Consider the following 18,539-nt stretch of genomic DNA (forward strand, 5'->3'; position numbering starts at 1 on the left):
CTTACAGAGAGTGTCTGGATTGTACTGGATGTCTGGATCTCTGTGTAGATTTTGAGCTATCCCAGCGAAGGTATGGGAAGTCAGCAGGGCTGAACACTCAGCCAGCAGGTGAGTGCATATAAGCTCATGGGATATGGGATGTGGGAATGGGATATGGGATAGGGGATATGGGATATGGGATATGGGATTAATCTTTACCCAGCAGCACTGACTGGCTGGGGAGTGTTTCCATGCAGGTGTGATCCCAGTGAAATACATGGATAGGTGACTTTGGATGGTCTCCATGATGTCCCTCTCTGAGGGACTTCTCAACACCCAAACCTTCAGGTGTGTTGATATCAGTTTCCTGAGGGCTCCTGTGTGCAGTTCCCAAATGGAGCACATTATCCCTCTTTGTGGACTTTGAATAAGCAAATACTCTGGTGGGTGATGGGGTGCATCCTTTTTCATAAATTGCTTTGAGAAGTGAAATTTGAAAGCTAAACAGCACAAAGTTCATCTATATAAACAATATTCCCTTAGGAGTCCCACTGTACAGAGACAAATCTAGTCTGAAAAAGGAAAATGATTTTCAAACAGAAGTCAGCAGAGAAAGTGCCATCATTTGTGTGGGCATGAATTGGGGTAGGGACTTACCTGCATTCTCACAACCCCATGATTACCTTAAGGCATAGTCTAAAAATCCCAGGATTTTTATTAAACATCTTTTTTTTTCTCCTTCCTTGTTTAACATAAAGAGCAATTTGCAGACAAATCGTTCTCATGTTATGCATTTTTGCATGCCTGAAATCACGGCTAAGCTTTAAGCAGGGAAAATCAATAAATGATGCATTGCCGCCAGCCATTTATACGGCAGCTTGATATTATTTTAATGTGTTACTGCTGCAGGAAGAAAGCAAGGGAGGAAGATCCCACCCTGACTTCCCAAGTCCTGATTCTTCTGCTGCAGTTTGGTGTTAAATGTTACCCCTTCTCTGGATAGAGCATGGGGTGTCCCCTCTGTCCCAGCGGTGGCTGCCACCCCTGGCAATGGTGACATCGGGGCATGAACAGGCTCCTTGTTCTCCAAGGAACAACCTCAACCTCTGGCCATGAGGCTGCATGTTGTAGTTTGGTAGAAACTGTAATTCAGGCAAGACCAGAAGCTGAAGTGAGATGCAATAAGGAATATTTGTACTGCGAGGGACAGGTTGGCACTCTCTGTAATAACTCGGCTGAAGCCGGCAGCCCTTCCTGCTGTGTCTGTGCTTGGGTGGAACTGTCCCTCCCACTCCTTCCTCACTGCTCCTGAATCCTGGGGCAACACACAGCCCTGGGCCAAGGAGTTGTCTTCTTTGTCCCTGAGGGACCTGTGAAAGGTTAATGCTTCAGACCCAGGAGTTGGAAACTCAGGGTGGGATCCTCCTCCCTTGTAATAGTGATGCTATTACAATATATAATAGTGATGCTGGATGCAATGAGTATCTCTAAAATCATTAGTTGGCTCCCTCCACAGCACTGTCCGGGGATGTTTGTGCTCTCCCTAAGGACTCCCAGCCTCCATGCAGCCTGTCCTGAAGTCAGGCTTCAGGAGAGCAGAATTTGTTGAAGCTAAAGTGGATATGTATGGCACAAGGGAAATACAGAGTAACACTCTGCCCCTCGCTTAGAGAGGTAGCTGTCACACATTGTCCTCAACTTATTAATTAACCCACTATCAAACATCATGAAATAATGTGTCATCAATAATGTCACATCAAATAACTTCACTGAGTTCCTCTAAGACAGTGGATGGGGTTTTTGCTTGCCTGGAGAAGTTAAAATCTAAAAGGAAAACTGTAAAAACAAGTCAGAGTTTCTGACTTCTTAATTTCTGTGAGGGATTTAAAAAAAAATTAAAATATTTGAGTAGCTTGGGATGATCTGAAAGTGCTCAGAAAGAGAGAGCACAGTTTACCCCAGTTTCCCATATCCCTTGAGGCTGATCCAGCCCAGGCAGGAAGAGTGTGCATGGATGAAGCTGCTCAGTGTTAAAGAAACCTCTTCCCTGTCTAATGCCGTAAGTCACCCTAACCTGTCTGGAAGCTGTGATAAGAAACAGGATGGTGCTGTCGAGATACCATGCTTTAAATTTTGGATAATGTACTACCAGGATGTTTAAAATAGCTGAAGTGCAAACCGATCACCCAGGTATAAAAACTGTGCTGGTTACATAAAATGTAATAACGTACCCTTCAGCTCAGTGACATGTTCCATGTTGGGTATTATGTAGTATATGAAATCAGTAACATATAAGAGAGCGGAAAATAGTTTCAAAGCCCAGACAAGAGCAGAGAGTAATAGCAGAGAGTAGAACATGATGATATATATGACATGAGGAGAAAATAAGAATTAGATTGAATCTCAGGGGAAATTTAAGTTCTCCATGAGAAGACAAATATAATCTAAATCAAAGATATTTGGTAGGTAGGAGCTACTTAAAAGGCCCATTGGAAGTGGCTAGGTGGATAGCAGATCAGATACGAATACGGGATGCCATTGAAAAATAGATGTTTAAATGCCAGTGCAATTCTGGCCTGTGCTGTGACAGGCAGGCAGGAGGAGACACTGCCTCGCACAACACACAGGAAACATCATCTTTGTGAGCCTTGATAATAACCCCCCAGTGACTAGGGTGTGAGGAGGAGAGAGGATCCTGCAGAGAAATTTGTGATGCGTTAGAGACAGACCTGTGCCAGAGCACAGCTCAGTAAGTCTGGCTGAGTGGCCACCAGCACGTGGATGGGCACTTGCAAAGAGCTGATGCAGGGAAGTGTGGTGGACCGTGGGCGCAGCAAGCCTGAGACTGATCAAATGAAACATCTGCTTGTATTTCAGGGCAAAGAATGGCCAGTTAAGCTGGTCCAGCTTCAAATAGAAAGGGATGGGAGCCCTGACATTTGTCATGTAAAAGGAGTTTTTACAACTGAGTCGCTAAAGAGCCAAAGGGAGCCCGAGTGTAGCACCATGTGTCTTCCCACTTTGTGGCAGTGGGGTTTTGGGGCTACCACTGACGAAGCCGAGGTCATGCACTGTAAGGAAGAAGGGCTGAGATGAGCTGGGAGGTTGCTCCACCTCTTTTTTGTCCTCCTCTGCCCTGAAGCCAGGACTGCTCGATAGCTCAAAATATTTCAAGTACTGGGGGTGGCCAGTGGGTGTCAGTTTTGCTCTATGAAGCAGCTGATGGAGCTTCACTTATCTAAAGTAAGAAACCACCTTTTAAAGAAGGCAGTGGAAAAAACCATTCCCATGGAGAAATATGAGGTCAGCCCCACAGCTTGGTATTCTGTTTTTTCAGAGCTCTGTCTACTTTAAGAGCAGTCACAGGCAGTAATTCTTAGACAAGCCAGTTCTCCCCTTTCGGTACCTCTGATTTTAGGGCAATGACAAGTAAATGAGGGTTTTCAACAGAGCTCTTTTGTCTTACAAAAGAGGAAGCCACCACCTACAGCCAGACAAATGCTTTCTTTTAAAGGGTCATATGTGTAAATGTGCAAAAGTCTCGCATGAGCTTTCTTGGATAACCTCACTGGAGGGCTGTGATTTTGTTGCCAGCCAATTAAGCTAACTCAGTATAGTGCAGAAATCACTTAAAGATCCAGTCAACATTAAGGACCTATAGTTAGTTTGGATAAAATTTCCACAGAAAACATCGTCTGATTTTAAGGATCTTTTTCAACAGCTATTTTTAATGAAACTTCAGAGCTGAATGTAAAATTATACCTTTGTTGAATTAAAAACCAGCTCAACAAACCAGCAGCAAGCCACGAAGAAAAGCATTTGCCTTTATAATGCAAGGATTAAACTGAGACCTCGGGCTTCCATAGGACCTCTTAATCCACTCTGTGAGTGTTTGGCATGAGAAAGTCTTGTTCTGAGAATAACACTCCTTACCAGAGTATGGATGCAATAAACCAGCAAAAGCAATGAGGAGAGTAATTTTAAAGACAAAGATGATGATAATATCTGAAAAAGTTTTTCTATTTGTGTCCTTGTTCATAATGCTGTAAAATTTGTACCTTTTATTTTTTACTTTTGTAGATTTTATACAGAGTCTTTTCAGAGGAGGTCAGTAGGAGGGATCTGTTCATGTTAGTGGTATAAGCTCAGGCCCATGCATTGAAGAAAAGATACCTGATAAAATAATGCCTTCTTTAGACATCATTCCACCACCAGAATTTTATTTGGAAGAATCCCTTCAAGTTACTAATAAATAGAAAGAGAAACACATCTCAAAAAAAAAATGACCAAATATGTAGCCAGGAGCAAAAGATTATCTCTTTAATATAGAGACCAAATGATGTGTTCATTGATTTATATCACCAAAGGAGAACTAAAAAATAGAAATGCCTCCCTGTTAAAAAACAACAAAAAAAATAAACAGGAAAAAGGAGGCATTTTCAAACCACAAAAATGAAGTTATGTTTTCTTTGCTTGCACAGTTATGTGTGGGTAATGTCTGGATGTAGAGAAATGTTATTCCTTTCCACAAGTAAAGTAAGAATAATAAATAAAACTTTAGAAAATGAAGAAGTCTTATACCAGTAAAAGAATCAGTCTCCTATAAAGGGCTGTGGAGCACTCTGTCAGCTCTGCTACCAGAGTGAGACAGAGCAAAGCTTTGCAGTAAAAGTTAACATGCAGCTTTAAAGGCTGTGGTCACATGTTGTTTCATGCAGTGCTAAGAGGAGCATAAAAAGATGCTAATGTTTTATTTTTATGATCTAAATTGTTATTTGCACTTAATCAAAGTTAACCTAGCTCCCCTTAAAGCTGATTATGTGGCCAGTTAATTTCAGGTGTCGCTTTTCACAATCAAGCCCCAGGACACTTCTAGGATGACACTTTGCTTACAAGCACAAAGGAGGCATAAAACCCCCTTTTTAAAATGTCCCTTTGCCCACAGGCAAGGCTCCATCTCAGCTGTGTCCAAGTCCCTGCCCCTGGAACGTTGCTGATTCTCAGCACAGTTGACAGAGGAGAAGCAGGACCATCAGCTTTATTTCCTCAATGAAGAACAGAAGTATGGACAGGGATATTCACCCACTGTAAGGAACTAATTTAGCCAGATGGTAAACACAACCTCTCTCTGTAGTCACTGGAGAAATAAATGCTCCTCTGGAGAGTGACTACAAGCTGGAATCTAATTTTGGTGCTTGGAGCTGCAAAATGGACACATCAGTCTTTTCCATGGACTCTAGAAGCAGATGAGGAATAGGAGGCTAAGCAAGGAGCCTATGGCAGAACAGCCCTTATAAATGGAGGGGAAATTAATATCCTGCTCCAAAGCAAAGTATTGTAAGCTAGTCACCCACAATCCAGAATCTGGCCTAGGCCCCAGGCTGTCCTTCATCTCTGAGATGAGGGTGTCAGCCTTTGGCTCAGCTGTGCCTCTTCTGGAGGTGGAGGGCCGGGCGTTTTTGTTTTCTCAGACTATTTCATGTTCTGACTTCATTAGACCATGACACACCGTTTCTGCAAGGATCTAAAGACTGGTTTGTATGACAGCTTTTCACCCCCAGTGCTCAGCGCAGTTGTGATCCTTCACACTGCACTGCTCCTACTGAGTGCATGCCTGGTGCTGAACAGCTCGAAGGGGGCTGACTAATCCCTGACCTGGGACTGCTGTGCCCAGCCCCTAAATCAGGTCAGACTGCAGAGCCACACACCTGCAGGAATTGTTGTCAGGCTGAAAGATGCTTTACCTGTTCAGTCCCTGACATCCACAGAAACCAGTTTTAGCGACCTAGCCTCTTTCTGGCTCTCTACAAGCGCTGGCTTCATACTGGAAAAGCAGAGAAGGAAGAGGAACAAGAACTAATGAGGGTAAAGTATGTTCCTGTAGATTTGTGCTGACTTTTCTGTAGCTATGCACACTGAACAGGGGTGGTGTGTTGTTTTTGGAAATGTGGTGAGTGAGGACTGAAATGATTAAACAGGACATCCTTCAGGTGCTTTGAAGAAAGGCCCAGCAACCACCCAAGTAGAAACAGGGAAAACAGCCTGCTTAACTTGCAGGGAGATCTGCAAGCTCCTGCTAGGTAAGGTGTGATGTGAGCTCAACACACCAGTTACACCCCTCATGCACAGCACCGCTCTTCCAGCAAAGCAGGAGGGGGACACCTAACTAATGGAGAGGTGGCACTTGGGGACATGGGCTGGTGGTGGGCCTGGCAGAGCTGGGGCAACAGCTGGACTGAATCTTAGAGGTCTCTTGCAACCTAAATGATTCAATGATTTTGTACTAGCTCCTGCGAAGTGAGAGTGTACACAATCAGTGAGTGAGACAACCTCACTTAATGAGGTCACAACCTCACCCAGGTCAACTATTACTTTCCTTGTTGCTCCATATTATTCAGAGTTCAAGTGGGGTTGGCACTAACAGACCTAAATTACCCTGATCAGCCTCAGCTAGGGCCTTCACTCATACTCCTATGAGTCAGGAGCTCATTTAAGCTCAGTCCCAGAGCCTGGGCTTTGTTTGAGGAGGGTTGGTCTCCTAGCTGTGCCCCTGGCAAGCCATGGACCCTGCTGTTCCTGGCCTGCAGACTGACTTCTTGGCTTGAACTCTGAGCTGTCTCAGTAGCAGCCTCATTTTGCCTGAAAATCAGGGGTTTTTGGTTAGACTGGGCCTCATCAGTGGCCTGGGTGCTGTGGGATGGACCCTGGGCTGCTGAGGCTCCTGCCAGGCTGGCCTGGGGCACCCCTGTAGCTCCTGGGCCCCAGGAAGCCGTTGGCCATAGCTGTGCACTTACAGGCAGGCTGGATTCAACGAAAAAATGTCCTTATTCCTCAATTCTTTGCTAAGCTTTAAAGAGCTGCAGTAGAAACTCTTTCCAAGTACAGAAATGTATGCATTGGGTAGCTGTATCTGGTTTGTATTTCACCCAGCATGAATAGAGCAGGCTGAACCCAGCAGGTCAATGCTGGAAGCCCTACAAGACCTGCTCCCACGATGTTCATAGCCAAATTTGATAGAATTCTTCTGTGTTGAAGCCCTTTCAAGCCCAATGGCAACTTTTGACCTTTTCACATTCAACATTCATGGTAATCCTGTCATAGAGAAGTGGAAGAACTCCATTTCCACCAAATTTTCAGCTGTTACAAAGCTGTGAGCCTGGTCATTTGTCATTGAATGTTCCCTGGTCCTTTTCAATACTCAACATAATTGACACATGTCATTTTGCCAAGTTTTAGATTGAGTAACAATTGTCTCTCTGCCTAAACGCCTCCAGCAGCTCCAGTAATTTAAACAGATCCAGAACACTTCTGTATTGGCTGCTTCGTGAGCTTCATAATTCTGTGGTGTTCTCTGTGCAGTATGGCATGCATATAATTCTGTTGGTACTGTGTTTTCTTGCCATAAGCAGAGCAAGAGTTAATTCTTATTTTTGTTGAAGTACTAAGTGGGAAGCTAGGTCATGCATAAATCCTCATTGTGCTAGGTGCTGTACAAGCAACGAATAAAAATGATCCCAGGCTCAAGGATTCTCTGTTAGTAGCTTGTGTCATAATTAAATTTTGTTAGGACACTTTAGAATTTCCCTTCCTCATAAATGAAATATCCATATACATTTATATCTCTCTAATAAAAGACAAAATCTGTACACTTTTATTGTGGATGATAAAAAAAGAAAATATAACACTATTTTCCAAGTAACTTGGATATAGGAATTGGAATATATGAGGGTGAGGGAAAAGATCTGTTTCTTGTATACTTCTGGGTTATACACACCTAAAGTTGTCCACTTCATACAGAAAGGAAGAAGTATTTGTTATAAAAATAGTCTCACATGGAGCACACTGAATTCAGGTGGAGAGCACAGAGCAGGAGCTGGTGCCCTTTAAAGAATCAAATATTGTGTCTTCATGAATAAAGCTCTGACAGTAAAGATAAGAGAAGAAAATACAGGAACCATGTGATATATTAGCGGAATGTTTTACAAAGTCCCCCACAAAGCATCCGCTGCGCTTGAAAAGCCTAACCAGCCCAAGTGAGAAACTATTCACAAATTTAGTATTCAGATTACATACTCTGCCTTTTCAACTGCTCTCTGTACAATGAATGCCTGTACAACTACAGTAACAGACACAGATCTACAGTTTCTGTGGCCTTTGAGCTAATATGAGTATTTTGCCTCTCTATAAATTACATCTGCATGTCCTGAAAATACCAACTGTTTTAATAGGAATTAATCTATAGGCTTTTATCTTGGTGAAATACAGGGGGTACAGTATGTTGCATCCCTTTTAAAATTAATAGAGTATGCTCAGAAGGTATTCAAGGATGTTCGTTATTTTCTTTATAGGTCCATTAATTGATACATATAAGCATAAAACAGTGCTTCCTTGTAGGCAAGAGGAGGAGATGGAATAACAAATAGATTAGTGCTTATATGGTTTTTAGATTGCCCAGCGCACAGTTAAGTAAAGAAAGGTCTGTGTTTGTCCTCTCCAAAGTATATTGGGACTGGATCCAGTTTGTCTTCAAAGTGCCCCTTCCATGGGAAGGGAAGAGAGTGCTCAGTCCAACAGCAAGAGAGCTGATGCAGGGGTCTGCTGCTCTGCCATGCTCAGTGCTGCCCAAGGCAACAGAGTGGCACATCAGTCTTTTTTAATTTGCTAAGTGTACATAAGGCTGGAGCTTACGCTGTGCTGAGCTACTATTTACGTGAATACCAAATAGAAAGTTTTGGGAGTGAACTCCTAGAGCACCTTGACCTTAAACAGGCATATAAAAAAAAAGGGGAATTAGAAACTTTAAACCAGAATTTACATAAAAAGCATGATGGAAGTTTTGAATAACAATTCTCACATGTGCATGTGCATATACACACACATATTTATGGGTTAAATGGTTAAATATTTAGCTGAAAGCAGGCTGAGCCTATCAAACCTATCAAAGCACATTGCTGTCAAATGATGAGAAATTAAACTCTCCTGTCAGACCAGGGAGCTCTGTTATCTCCAGCACACAGGAGGGGAACCAAGGCTCGGGGAGACTGAGCAAATGCCAAGGAGGACATCAGAGCTCTTGAGGAGGTGGCTCCTGGCACAGCCTCTGATCCTGGGGACAGCCAGACTTGTGTGGCAGGACACTGTCCCAGGGCAGGCAGGGCTGAGGTCCTGTGGATGGCAATGGAAAGGGGCTCCCAGGAGCTCCAGGAATGGCTCTTTCAGAGGTGTGCCAGAAGGACCTCTGTAATGTGGCAAAGCTGAGAACTGCTCTTGGGACCCTGCTCCGCAGAAGAGAAGCTCTCAGTGCATTAATTGCTGTTTCAGAAATGCAGAGCTGAAAAACGCAAGGCAATAATGGCTTGGCCAAAATCATGTGGAGGACCTCTGGTCACTGTTGGATGTGAATCTGGCTCTCTTGATCCCCAAGCCATCACTTGATCAAGATCACCACAGCAGTTCTGCTGAGCTGGGCAATGTAAATCACTGTGGAGCTCTTGCTAGAGCCCAGAGCCAAGGTCTGCCTTGAAACAGTGATTCAGCCCCGTGTTTCTGTAGTGAGGATGTGCTCATCTCTGCAGCCCTTGGAGTTAGCTGATTTACAAAGACAACTCCTGTTACTTTATTCCCTTCCCTGTACTTTTCCCTTGGTCACTCCTCCTTGTTTTCAGAGCTTCATTTGGTTTCAAAGGCTTTCAGAGCAGCAGGATTAAAAAAAAACCCAGAAAATATTTACTGTAGAGGATGGGTCTGGATTTTCCCATCAGCTTCCATGGCTCAGGCAGGTTCCAGGAGCTCTGGGAGAAAAGCTGTTAGCTATTAAGTTATTACCTGCATGGAGAGCCAGCTGGAAGCTTTCAGTTTTCAACATTTTGATGAAAAGCACCATAAAAATCTTGACAACAAGACTTGTAGCATTTCAATGACATGTTTTGCATTTGTCCCCGCTTTTAATGGTCTGTAAAAGTGATCAAAGGCTTCAAAACGCTGCCGAGACCCATATCTCAGGAATTTTTACCCCCCAAAATGAAGAGGGAAAGGGGGGTGGGAGGGGGGGGGAAGACAAAACTCCAAGTGTGTGCTGTTGAGTGAATTCATTTGGACAGCTTTTGGGAAGTCACTTTCCATCTGGAGGAGAGTGTCCACAAGGAGAGTTATTCCGGCATAAACTGTTACAGTATAATTACCCAGCTCCAGCTATGCCAGTCTATTTTCTGGTGTAGGCAAGCCAAGTCTAGTTGTTGATACGTAGGCGTGGGAAACACGAAGTCTGCTTTCTAGGCTCAGCTCTGAGTGCTCTCTGTGGCCAGTCCCCTGACCTTTCTGCCTTCTTCCTATGTGAAATGAAAAGAGTTAAGTTAAACCCACTTCACAGATGTGGCATAATGACTAATTGGCTCAAATTTGTGGTGTTGGGGAGAGAGCTGTCAATTAACTTTAGTGTCTTGGGCTGGCTGAATCATTTAGTGTCTTTTCCAAAGTGGGGTTTGTCTCCCTCTCTCAGGGTTGGGTGGCTCTGCTGCTGTTCTACAGAGCAGAATCTCATATGATGTGAAGTGGCAGTGCTAATAAAACCTGGGGTTTAGCTTGTCTCTAGCAATGGTAGACACACTGCTTGTGTGCAGTGACAGCAAGAGTTAAGGCTTTTGCTTCAAGATTTTGTAGTTCAGACTTTGCCTCAAAGCAAATTTTTCCAGTACCTAGAGCCTTTGATATACAAAGAATGTGGGTATGCAGTGATGATGGTACTTCCATCAGTGTTTGTCTGAAACTCAGTGGCAAAATACACGTGTTACTCTCCTTTGGTACCAAGGAAAATCAAGGATCGCTCTTCCATTATTCCCATCAGTTGCTCTGTTGGCTCAAAAGGCTCAAGGGTGTATGGGCAGCCTGAACCCCAATGACTTCTAGTGCTCACTTGTTAAATTTTGCAAATTGAAATTTCATCACGTCCATGCATATCATGCATGATAGACACAACCTCAGCTTTTCCATGGGCCATGAACTCTGGCGCCTAATGATGGTATTACCAGGGTCACCAGCCCCAGCAGTTCAAAAAGAGAGCAGGACAATGCTGCTGCACCTGATCAGGGACCTGTGGAAAGCAGGGGAAACTTCTGTGAGGAAGCACATCAAGCACTCACCCTCAGACAACTCGGGGATCCCCCGGAGTGGGTCTGTGGGGGTTTCTCCTCAGTGTGGGGATGTGCCCTCGCTGTGGGAAATACTCGGGGCCGCTCCTTCACCCTCGGCTGCAGGGAAGCGCGAGGATTTCCCTCAGGTCAACAATTCCCATTTTTACACTTTTCCCAGCACACCGACTTCTCGGGAGCGGCGTGGGACGGGCACGCAGAGGTTTTACTTTCACCCGGACCGTCTCTACGCGGGAACTCCACTCATATCGGCCGTCAATGTTTAATTAAGCGACAAGCCCGGCCGCCCCCCGGCCGCTGATAAACAGAAGTGCTGAATCATGACTCCACCGGTCCCTCCGCCCGGCCGGCGGGAGCCCCTGGGCAGCGGCTGCCCAAGGGGTGCGGGGGGTGCCCGGCGCCGGGCCGCCCTGAGGGGCCGCGGTCGTGCCCTGAGGGCGCGCGCGCCCGCCCGCGTGAGGCGCGGGGCGCGCACTGTGGCGGCGGCGGCGGCGGCGGCCGCGCTTGTCCTGTAATCGATTGCCGAGCGCGCTGAGCGGCCTCGCGCCGGCTGCGGGCACCCGCCCCCCGCCGCGCCGGCCCCGCCGGGGCTGAGGCGCCGCGGGGCGGGAAAGGGTCTGGAAGGGGGCAGCGGGTGTGTGAGTGTGCGTGAGGGACTGAGTGTCTCTGGGATTGAGTGTGAGTGTGCGAGTGAGATTGACTGAGTGCGAGCGAGGCAGCGAGTGTGTCCGTGTGAGGGACTTCGAGGGAAGAACTGTGAGTGAGTGCGTGTCGAGGGCTGAGTGTGAGTGAGAATGTGTGAGGGGCTGATGACTGTGCGTGAGGGACAGAGTGCGAGTCCGTGCGGAGGGGGGACGACCGAGTGTGCGGGAGTGAATGAGTGTGCGTGGGTTTGAGCCTGAGGGAGGGATAGTGTGTGTCTGAGGGAGTGTGTGTGGAGGAGGTGTGTATGGGTGTGAGGGAGTGCGCGTATCTGTGAGGGAGCCGGTGTGTGTGTGTGTGTGTGGGAGGGAGGGAGTGCGCGTATCCGTGTGTGAGGGAGGGAAGGGAGTGTGTGAAGGAGGGAGCGAATGAGTGGTGTGTCTGTGTCTGTGTGTGTGTGTGTCTGTGTGTGTGTGTGTCTGTGGGAGGGAGGGAGGGAGAGCGGCCGCCGCCGCCGCCGCCGCCGGATCGGTTTCTCGGGGTTTGACCAGCTGTCCCAGGCTAACCCTCTGCTCTCTGAAGATGGAGGAAGTAAAAACAGGATTACCCTTAGCTACGGCTCCTCCGCCGCCTTAGTCCCCCCACAGCCAACTGCCGTGCACAAACACACCTCCACTGGGCAGAGGGAGCCGACACTAATAAACACACAAACAAAAGGGGGATGGAACTGACTCACTGCCTGCGCGGCTGAGGTAAATCTGCGCCTGGCTTCTTATTATTTCTTTCTTTTTCTTTCTCCCCTCCCTTCCTCCTCTCCTCTCCCTCCCCGTCCCCTCTTTCCCCGGCGGGAGGAGGGACAGCTCCGTTCCGGGGCCGGCGGGACGCGGGGCTCGGTCCGTCCGTGCGGGTCTATGTGTGCGGAGGGTCCCCGAGCCGAGCGCGGCTGTGCAGCATCCCCGCGGGCGCCGATGACTTGTTGCTGTTAGCCCAAAATATAAAAATAATTTAAAAAATCCAAAACCAACCAAACAAAAAACCCCCCACGAAGACCGAATCAAAAAAGCAGGGGCAGAAGCCGCGGCGGGTCTCGCCGGTCCGTTACCCAGCCCGGCCCCGCTGCCATTTCCCTCAGCGCCCGCCGCCACCTGCGCGCCCCCGGGGGGCTGCGGCCTGCGGCGGGGAGAAGGGGAAAAGGGAATAAAATGACAAGCGAGGCAGGACTTCCATGACTTTGACAGGTTGTGGCAGGGGCGGGGAGAAGCAGGATGAGGCGCGGAGCCCGGCGTCGCCCAGGGCCGGAGCGGCGCTCCGGGGAAGTTGGCCCGGGTTTGCTGCGCGGGGTGTGAGTGCACCCGCCGAGCCCCCCTCTTCCCATCCCGCCCCGCATCCCTCTTCCCATCCCGCCCCGCATTCCCTCCGCTCCCCCCGATCCGTAGAATCCGTGGAATCCGTAAGGAACCGGTGGATCAAGTTTTCCTCTCTCTCTCTCCCTCTCCCTCTTTTTTTCTTTTTTTTTTTTTTTTTTTTTTTTTTTTTTTTTTTTTTTTTTTTTTTTTTTTTTTTTTTGTTCTTCATCTTCAAAGTATGTGCCATTCCTGAACGAGTTTCCCCGCCGGCTCATCCCGGGGCTTCCCGGCTCCGCATGCCCCACCTGTAAGTGGCGGGGGCGACTTTCTCTCCCCTATCCCTCTCCCCCTCCCCGTCTTTCTTCCCCCCCTTCTCCCCCGCCTTTAAAAAAACTATTTTTAAAAACTTTCTCCATCTTCCTGTGTCTTCAGCTCGAGCAAAACTCTCTCCCTCCATTCCTTGTGGAGAGGAAGGCTCAGCAGCTGGGATTTGCCATTACCAGCCTAAAAATGGTGACCAAACTTTTTCCTTTTCCTCTCCTCTTCCTCGTCCTCTCCCCATTGAAGAAATAAAAAAATAAAAATCAAGTTGTGTTTTAATTTAGGTTATGGATGTTTCTGTGTTTCTTTTTGTCTTCCTTTCTCTTCCTCCTCCCTTCCTCCCCTTTCTTTCCTTCCACTTCATTGGCTGGGATGATCTTTCCCTGTTGCTTCTGATGTTTCTTTCTTTTTCTCAGTGTGTGCCTGCCTACCTGGACTAGGGGGAAGATAAGGTAATTTTGAAGGGCTTGAGGAAGTGGCTTACCTGTTCTGAAAACTTTTTTGCTTTTTTTTTTTGCTTTTTTTTTTTGAGATTTATTTTTAAGAGTTGTGAAATCAGTAATTTAAGAGAGTTTGGTAGTAATGAGGCAGGTTGAAATTTAAGTGTTATGTGCTGAATGCCTTGGGAATTTGATCTGCTTTATACTGAAGAAGAACACAGAGAAAAGTATTTATTTATTGGGGGAGAGTCGGGGAAGGGGGGGAAGGAAAGAGGGTTAAGGGAGGGGGAGGGAAGTGGTTTTGGAGACAAGAAGTGAAGCTGCCTGTTTTCCAGTAAGTAATGGAGAAATTCCAGGAGCCAGGGCTAAATATACTTGGCGATCAATACAGAAATGGCTCATTGTGAATAATTTAGCTGCCTGGTGCAGTGAGAGTTTTGAAACTAAAGGCAAAAAAGAGGCCATGGAGGGAGAGAGGAAATAAAATTTTCCTCTGGTCATGTCAGATTTTTTAACTTTTCCACTTAAAAGAACATGGTTATTATTATTGATCTCTCCTCTTCCCCCCCCCCCCCCCAATATATATCAAATGATAGCTAGGGGGTGTCATTCTATACAGTTACTTGGGTTTCGGGAAAGTAATAGCTTGTTCTGTGTCAGCAAAGTGCTTCCAGAAACTTTAAGATTGCTTCACACCACAAAATGTGTGATCTGGGAGTATGAAGTGTGGTGTTTGGCCCTGTGCTGTGGCAAATAAATAGGGTTAGAGTGAACAGGTGTGTGTACAGGTGTGTGTCTCACAGGTGTGAGACAAAGCTGGAACAACTCTGTCCAAGGGGTATGGACATGGGAGGGTTTATTTTGTTTAGACCAGGAGGCAGTCTCTTGTAGTGTGTGTGAAAAGAGCAATTGTTAGTAGTATCCATATCTTCAAAGTCTGTTCTGGCTGCAGATAGAGCAGATAATTGATAAAGCATTACCATCCCAGCTTGAACAAACAAGTGGAAAGTCAGGGAAAAACTCTCAGATCAGGCAAAGATGTGAGTGGGGCACAGACAGAGGTATGGTCAGACCAGGATGATCCAGGTGCCACCTGGCCAGGAGGCAGCTGCATGTCTACTCACATAATTTACAGGAAGAGTTCAGTGATTTGCAAACGAGCACATGCAGTGCACTTGTGTGTTTCTCTAGGCAGTAGTTGCAACAGCAATAAAATGGGCAACTACTTAGGGCTTTAAGTAAGTTTAATCATTTAATGGTTGATACTGACAGGCGTCTCTGAGGGTGTACTTTTCTGCCTTGCAGCACTGCACTTTGACTATGGAAGCAGAGGCTGTTGATGGATATATTACATGTAAGTAGTCATTTTGTTTGATTATTCTGAATTACTTTTCTTTTCCTACTCTCCTTTGTATAATGCAGACACCTGGAAGTTTAGCTTCCTGTTGTACAGTGTCTGCATTGACACTGAATTAGTAGCATTTAAATATAAACTCTCTGTACAGCTGAGAAATGCATGGGGATGGGTGCATGGGTGAGTATCTTTAGGTTTAAATATTTGCTGAGGGTGAATGAACTTTGCAAATAAGAGAGAGTTCACCTCCAGAAATTCAGACTGCAGCCAAAAACTTTTTATGCCTTTCCCTATGCATTTCTCTTGTTTTCTATGTGGGGGGGTTGTGTAAGTGCTTTGTTTAACTGTCAGTTAACCCACAGCTTTGGGGGGAAGGTCTGTATGATGAATTACTATTCCAGTCTTTCCCTGCCCAGCCTGGATTCTCCCTGTCTGCTAATCGAAAAGTAATCCTAACTTACTTAGAACCAGGCAGCTGGGACAAGGTTTGCCACAGGAGTGTGTGTAAAAGAATGGTGACAGTAGCTTTGAGGGGGCTCTTAAAATCAGCCAAGTGTTTACTTGTGGGCACTGAGAGTCGAGATTTGACAGGTTCTGCAAGACCCCACCAGTAAAGGAGGGGAGGGCAGGGGCGAGGGGAGCGAGCGGGTTGTGGTTTTTAATCTTTGTGTATCTCTGCTGAAGAGGGGGATAACAACTTACAGGGGACCTGCGTTGTGCCCGCAGGTGACAATGACTATTCGCCTGAAAGGGAGCACTGCGGCATGGCCATCGACCTCACCTCCAGCACTCCCAATGGGCAGCACACCTCCCCCTGTCACATGGCAGGCAGTAAGTCTCCTCTTAAGCCTGTTTCTCTCTAGCTGAGGGGTTGGGTTGTTCTGGTCCTCCTGGTCCTTGGTTTGATTACCAGGTCTTAGCCACTGCTATTGGCATTGCTTATAACAGAGGAGGACAGGCGAGATTTTCTTTTCTTTTGGTTCTTGTTCGTGCTGGTGTCTCATCTAAACATGAACGGGATTACTAGTCTGAGCTATCCCAAGGTGGCATTTGAGAGCTGGTCCTTACCTGCTCCAGGTAGGAAAACGCTAGGCTTGACATGTGCTGCTTTTGTTTCCTCAGGTTCTGAAATCCAAATAGAAATTGTAGTTATTATTACTATTACTGCTACTATTACTTACTTTGCTTCCCGAAACAGCTTGAAGTAGCTTTATTTGAAAACAAACAAATTTTATTTACAAAACTCTAATTGATTATAACAGACTGAAAGGAGTTCGGTTTAGAATGTCGGGTAGAAACTGAGAGTTTTGAGAGTTTTGCACAGTGAGAATGTCAAGAGCTGATAATATTTGTCTAATTATTCTCCTGTTATATATGGGAGGTAGATAAATGTAGCTTGTGCAGTTTCATAAAAGCAACAATCTTAATTTTCTGTGTGTGAATGCCCTACCTTGTTTAAGTGTTGGTTACAGTGTTACACCAAGATATATACTTTAATGTAACCTCTACACTTATAGTCCAAAATAAAATGTAACGTGCTTTGCTTCCAACATACTTACAGAGTGTTCCTCTCTATGTGATACTAATTTTCTTTCTAGTTTGTGTGTACTACAGATAGATATTTATCTATTTAAACCGAGGGTTAGTATAGTGCCCTACTGAAATCTGTGTAAGAGAGCTTCTGGAGTTGCTTGTTTAAAAATGCACAGAGTATTGACTTCAGAGTCTTTCTGAGAAAAAGATGTTACTTTCCTTTAAGAATTCTTTCCTCTTGCAAATTATGGGTAAAGCGCAGTTTTATGAGCCTTTAAACTGACGGTTATTATGAAGCTCTCTCAATTATATACATGTTGCTGGAGAATATGATTTCTAATACTGTGGACTGAACTTTATATGACAACCACCCATAATTCAGCATCTTTAGACAATTCCAATTGTGCTGCACTGGGATTCTGATATACTTTATTATGTTGTAAAAGTTTTACTACTCACTTTCTTCATTTTCTTTGTTTCCTTTTTATTAATGGGAAGACTTCATTGGAAGGGAAAAAAGTCTCTGTGTTTTAAATCTTCTTTATAATCTAGACTGAAAACCAAAGTCAAATTAGGAATAAAAAGATCTAGAATGAAGTAATGCAAAAGGCTTTAACACACTCAGTATTTTCATGTTCATTGTGTTAACATTTTCAATGGTTTTTAAGCTTCATTAGTTCTTTGCAACACATACGTATCTGCAGCCTTGGTGTTTTTTTAGAGGTGTTTTTGGCCTCTCGCAGGTATCTCAAATGCTTTTATCATTGCTGCTCTGTGTTAAAGATGTGCTGCTGTTGAAAAATTAAGGGCTCTGCCTGGGTTTCCCAAGCCAAACAAAACTCAAGCTTCTTAAATTTATTGTAATTTATTTACTCTTTGCAGGCTTAGGATTGTTTTGCAGAGAAGGCGGCTTGTGCTGCCTTAAACATGGAAGATATTGATCAGAGGTTGTCGGCTTTTGTGGCAGCTGTTACATTGGTTCATTTAAGGTTTTTGGCCAAATCTTGAATCTAGCATGTGTAGGCTAAATCACCAAGCTGGGCTTTAAAGCTTTCCACCTGCTTTGTGGGGCACAGGAAATCCTTTTAAAGGTTTGGTAACCGAGGGGCCTGCACCTCTCTTTTAAAACTCTTTTGTTTGTTTGTTTGGGGGTTTTTTTGTATTTTAAAAGCAAAGATGGAGGTGGAATAGCTGTTTGAAATATTTTGTATCAATTTAGTAGTTCCCAGTGGATTGACCCATCATCCATTGTTTTAAGTAGAGGCAGTGGCTGTGTTCTATTTCAGATTGGTTTGATTTCCAGCGGGTTGCTGGAGATTAATTGATGTTGGCTGCCATTACAGCAAATCCCAGGGCATGTTATCCTGGCTGGGTAGGACTTGGGAATGGAGGAGGTGATAAAGGGAGCAGACCCCAAATATTTCACTCCCGGGTTGGTTGCCAGTCATTGCCAGAAGCACATGGCCCCCTTTGGCTGTGTGCTCTGGATGTGCACCTGCAAGGTAGAGATCGAAGTTTTGACCTTTGTTCTTCTTGCATTCCATTGCATTGTTTTGAACCACAGCTCTTAATTTAGTTGGAATTTGTGTCTGGCTCAGAAGAGAAACACCAAAAGAAGGAAATTTCTTGGATCTGTGCTGAAATGACTGAGTAGTGCTCTCCCAGCAACAGCAAAATTATGTGCTGGGTAAAGAGTTTTCTATGTTCATTAGCCCCTGGCAATCTGTGTTAGTAGTTCTGTCTGGATTACTGATGTTTTCAGGTTCTATTCCAAAAG

The 18,539-nt window shown here is 45.4% G+C and overlaps 1 protein-coding gene and 1 long non-coding RNA gene across 5 annotated transcripts in view; one reads left to right on the forward strand and one right to left on the reverse strand.

Annotated features, from left to right (window-relative positions):
• Positions 1 to 4,276: 4,276 nt before the first annotated feature.
• LOC107207190 lies at positions 4,277 to 11,519 on the reverse strand. The gene is made up of 2 exons (XR_001522647.3): positions 11,118 to 11,519; positions 4,277 to 10,307 (listed from the first exon to the last, which is right to left on the reverse strand). It is a non-coding gene; the product is annotated as an uncharacterized LOC107207190 (long non-coding RNA).
• Positions 11,520 to 12,271: 752 nt separating this feature from the next.
• Positions 12,272 to 18,539, forward strand: part of IKZF2 (IKAROS family zinc finger 2) — a 112,088-nt gene continuing 105,820 nt past the window's right edge. For 2 of the 4 annotated variants that reach the window (XM_015635196.3, XM_015635201.3), the window contains exons 1-3: positions 12,272 to 12,520; positions 15,181 to 15,229; positions 15,956 to 16,060. In XM_015635196.3, coding sequence (XP_015490682.1) covers positions 15,196 to 15,229; positions 15,956 to 16,060 — 139 coding nt within the window. In that variant the 5' untranslated portion in view covers positions 12,272 to 12,520; positions 15,181 to 15,195. Of the gene's footprint in view, positions 12,521 to 13,851; positions 13,888 to 15,180; positions 15,230 to 15,955; positions 16,061 to 18,539 lie in introns of all 4 variants that reach the window. The other 2 variants (XM_015635198.3, XM_015635204.3) reach the window with 2 other exon arrangements.

Source organism: Parus major, chromosome 7 (assembly GCF_001522545.3).
Source record: "Parus major isolate Abel chromosome 7, Parus_major1.1, whole genome shotgun sequence".
NCBI lineage: Eukaryota > Metazoa > Chordata > Aves > Passeriformes > Paridae > Parus > Parus major.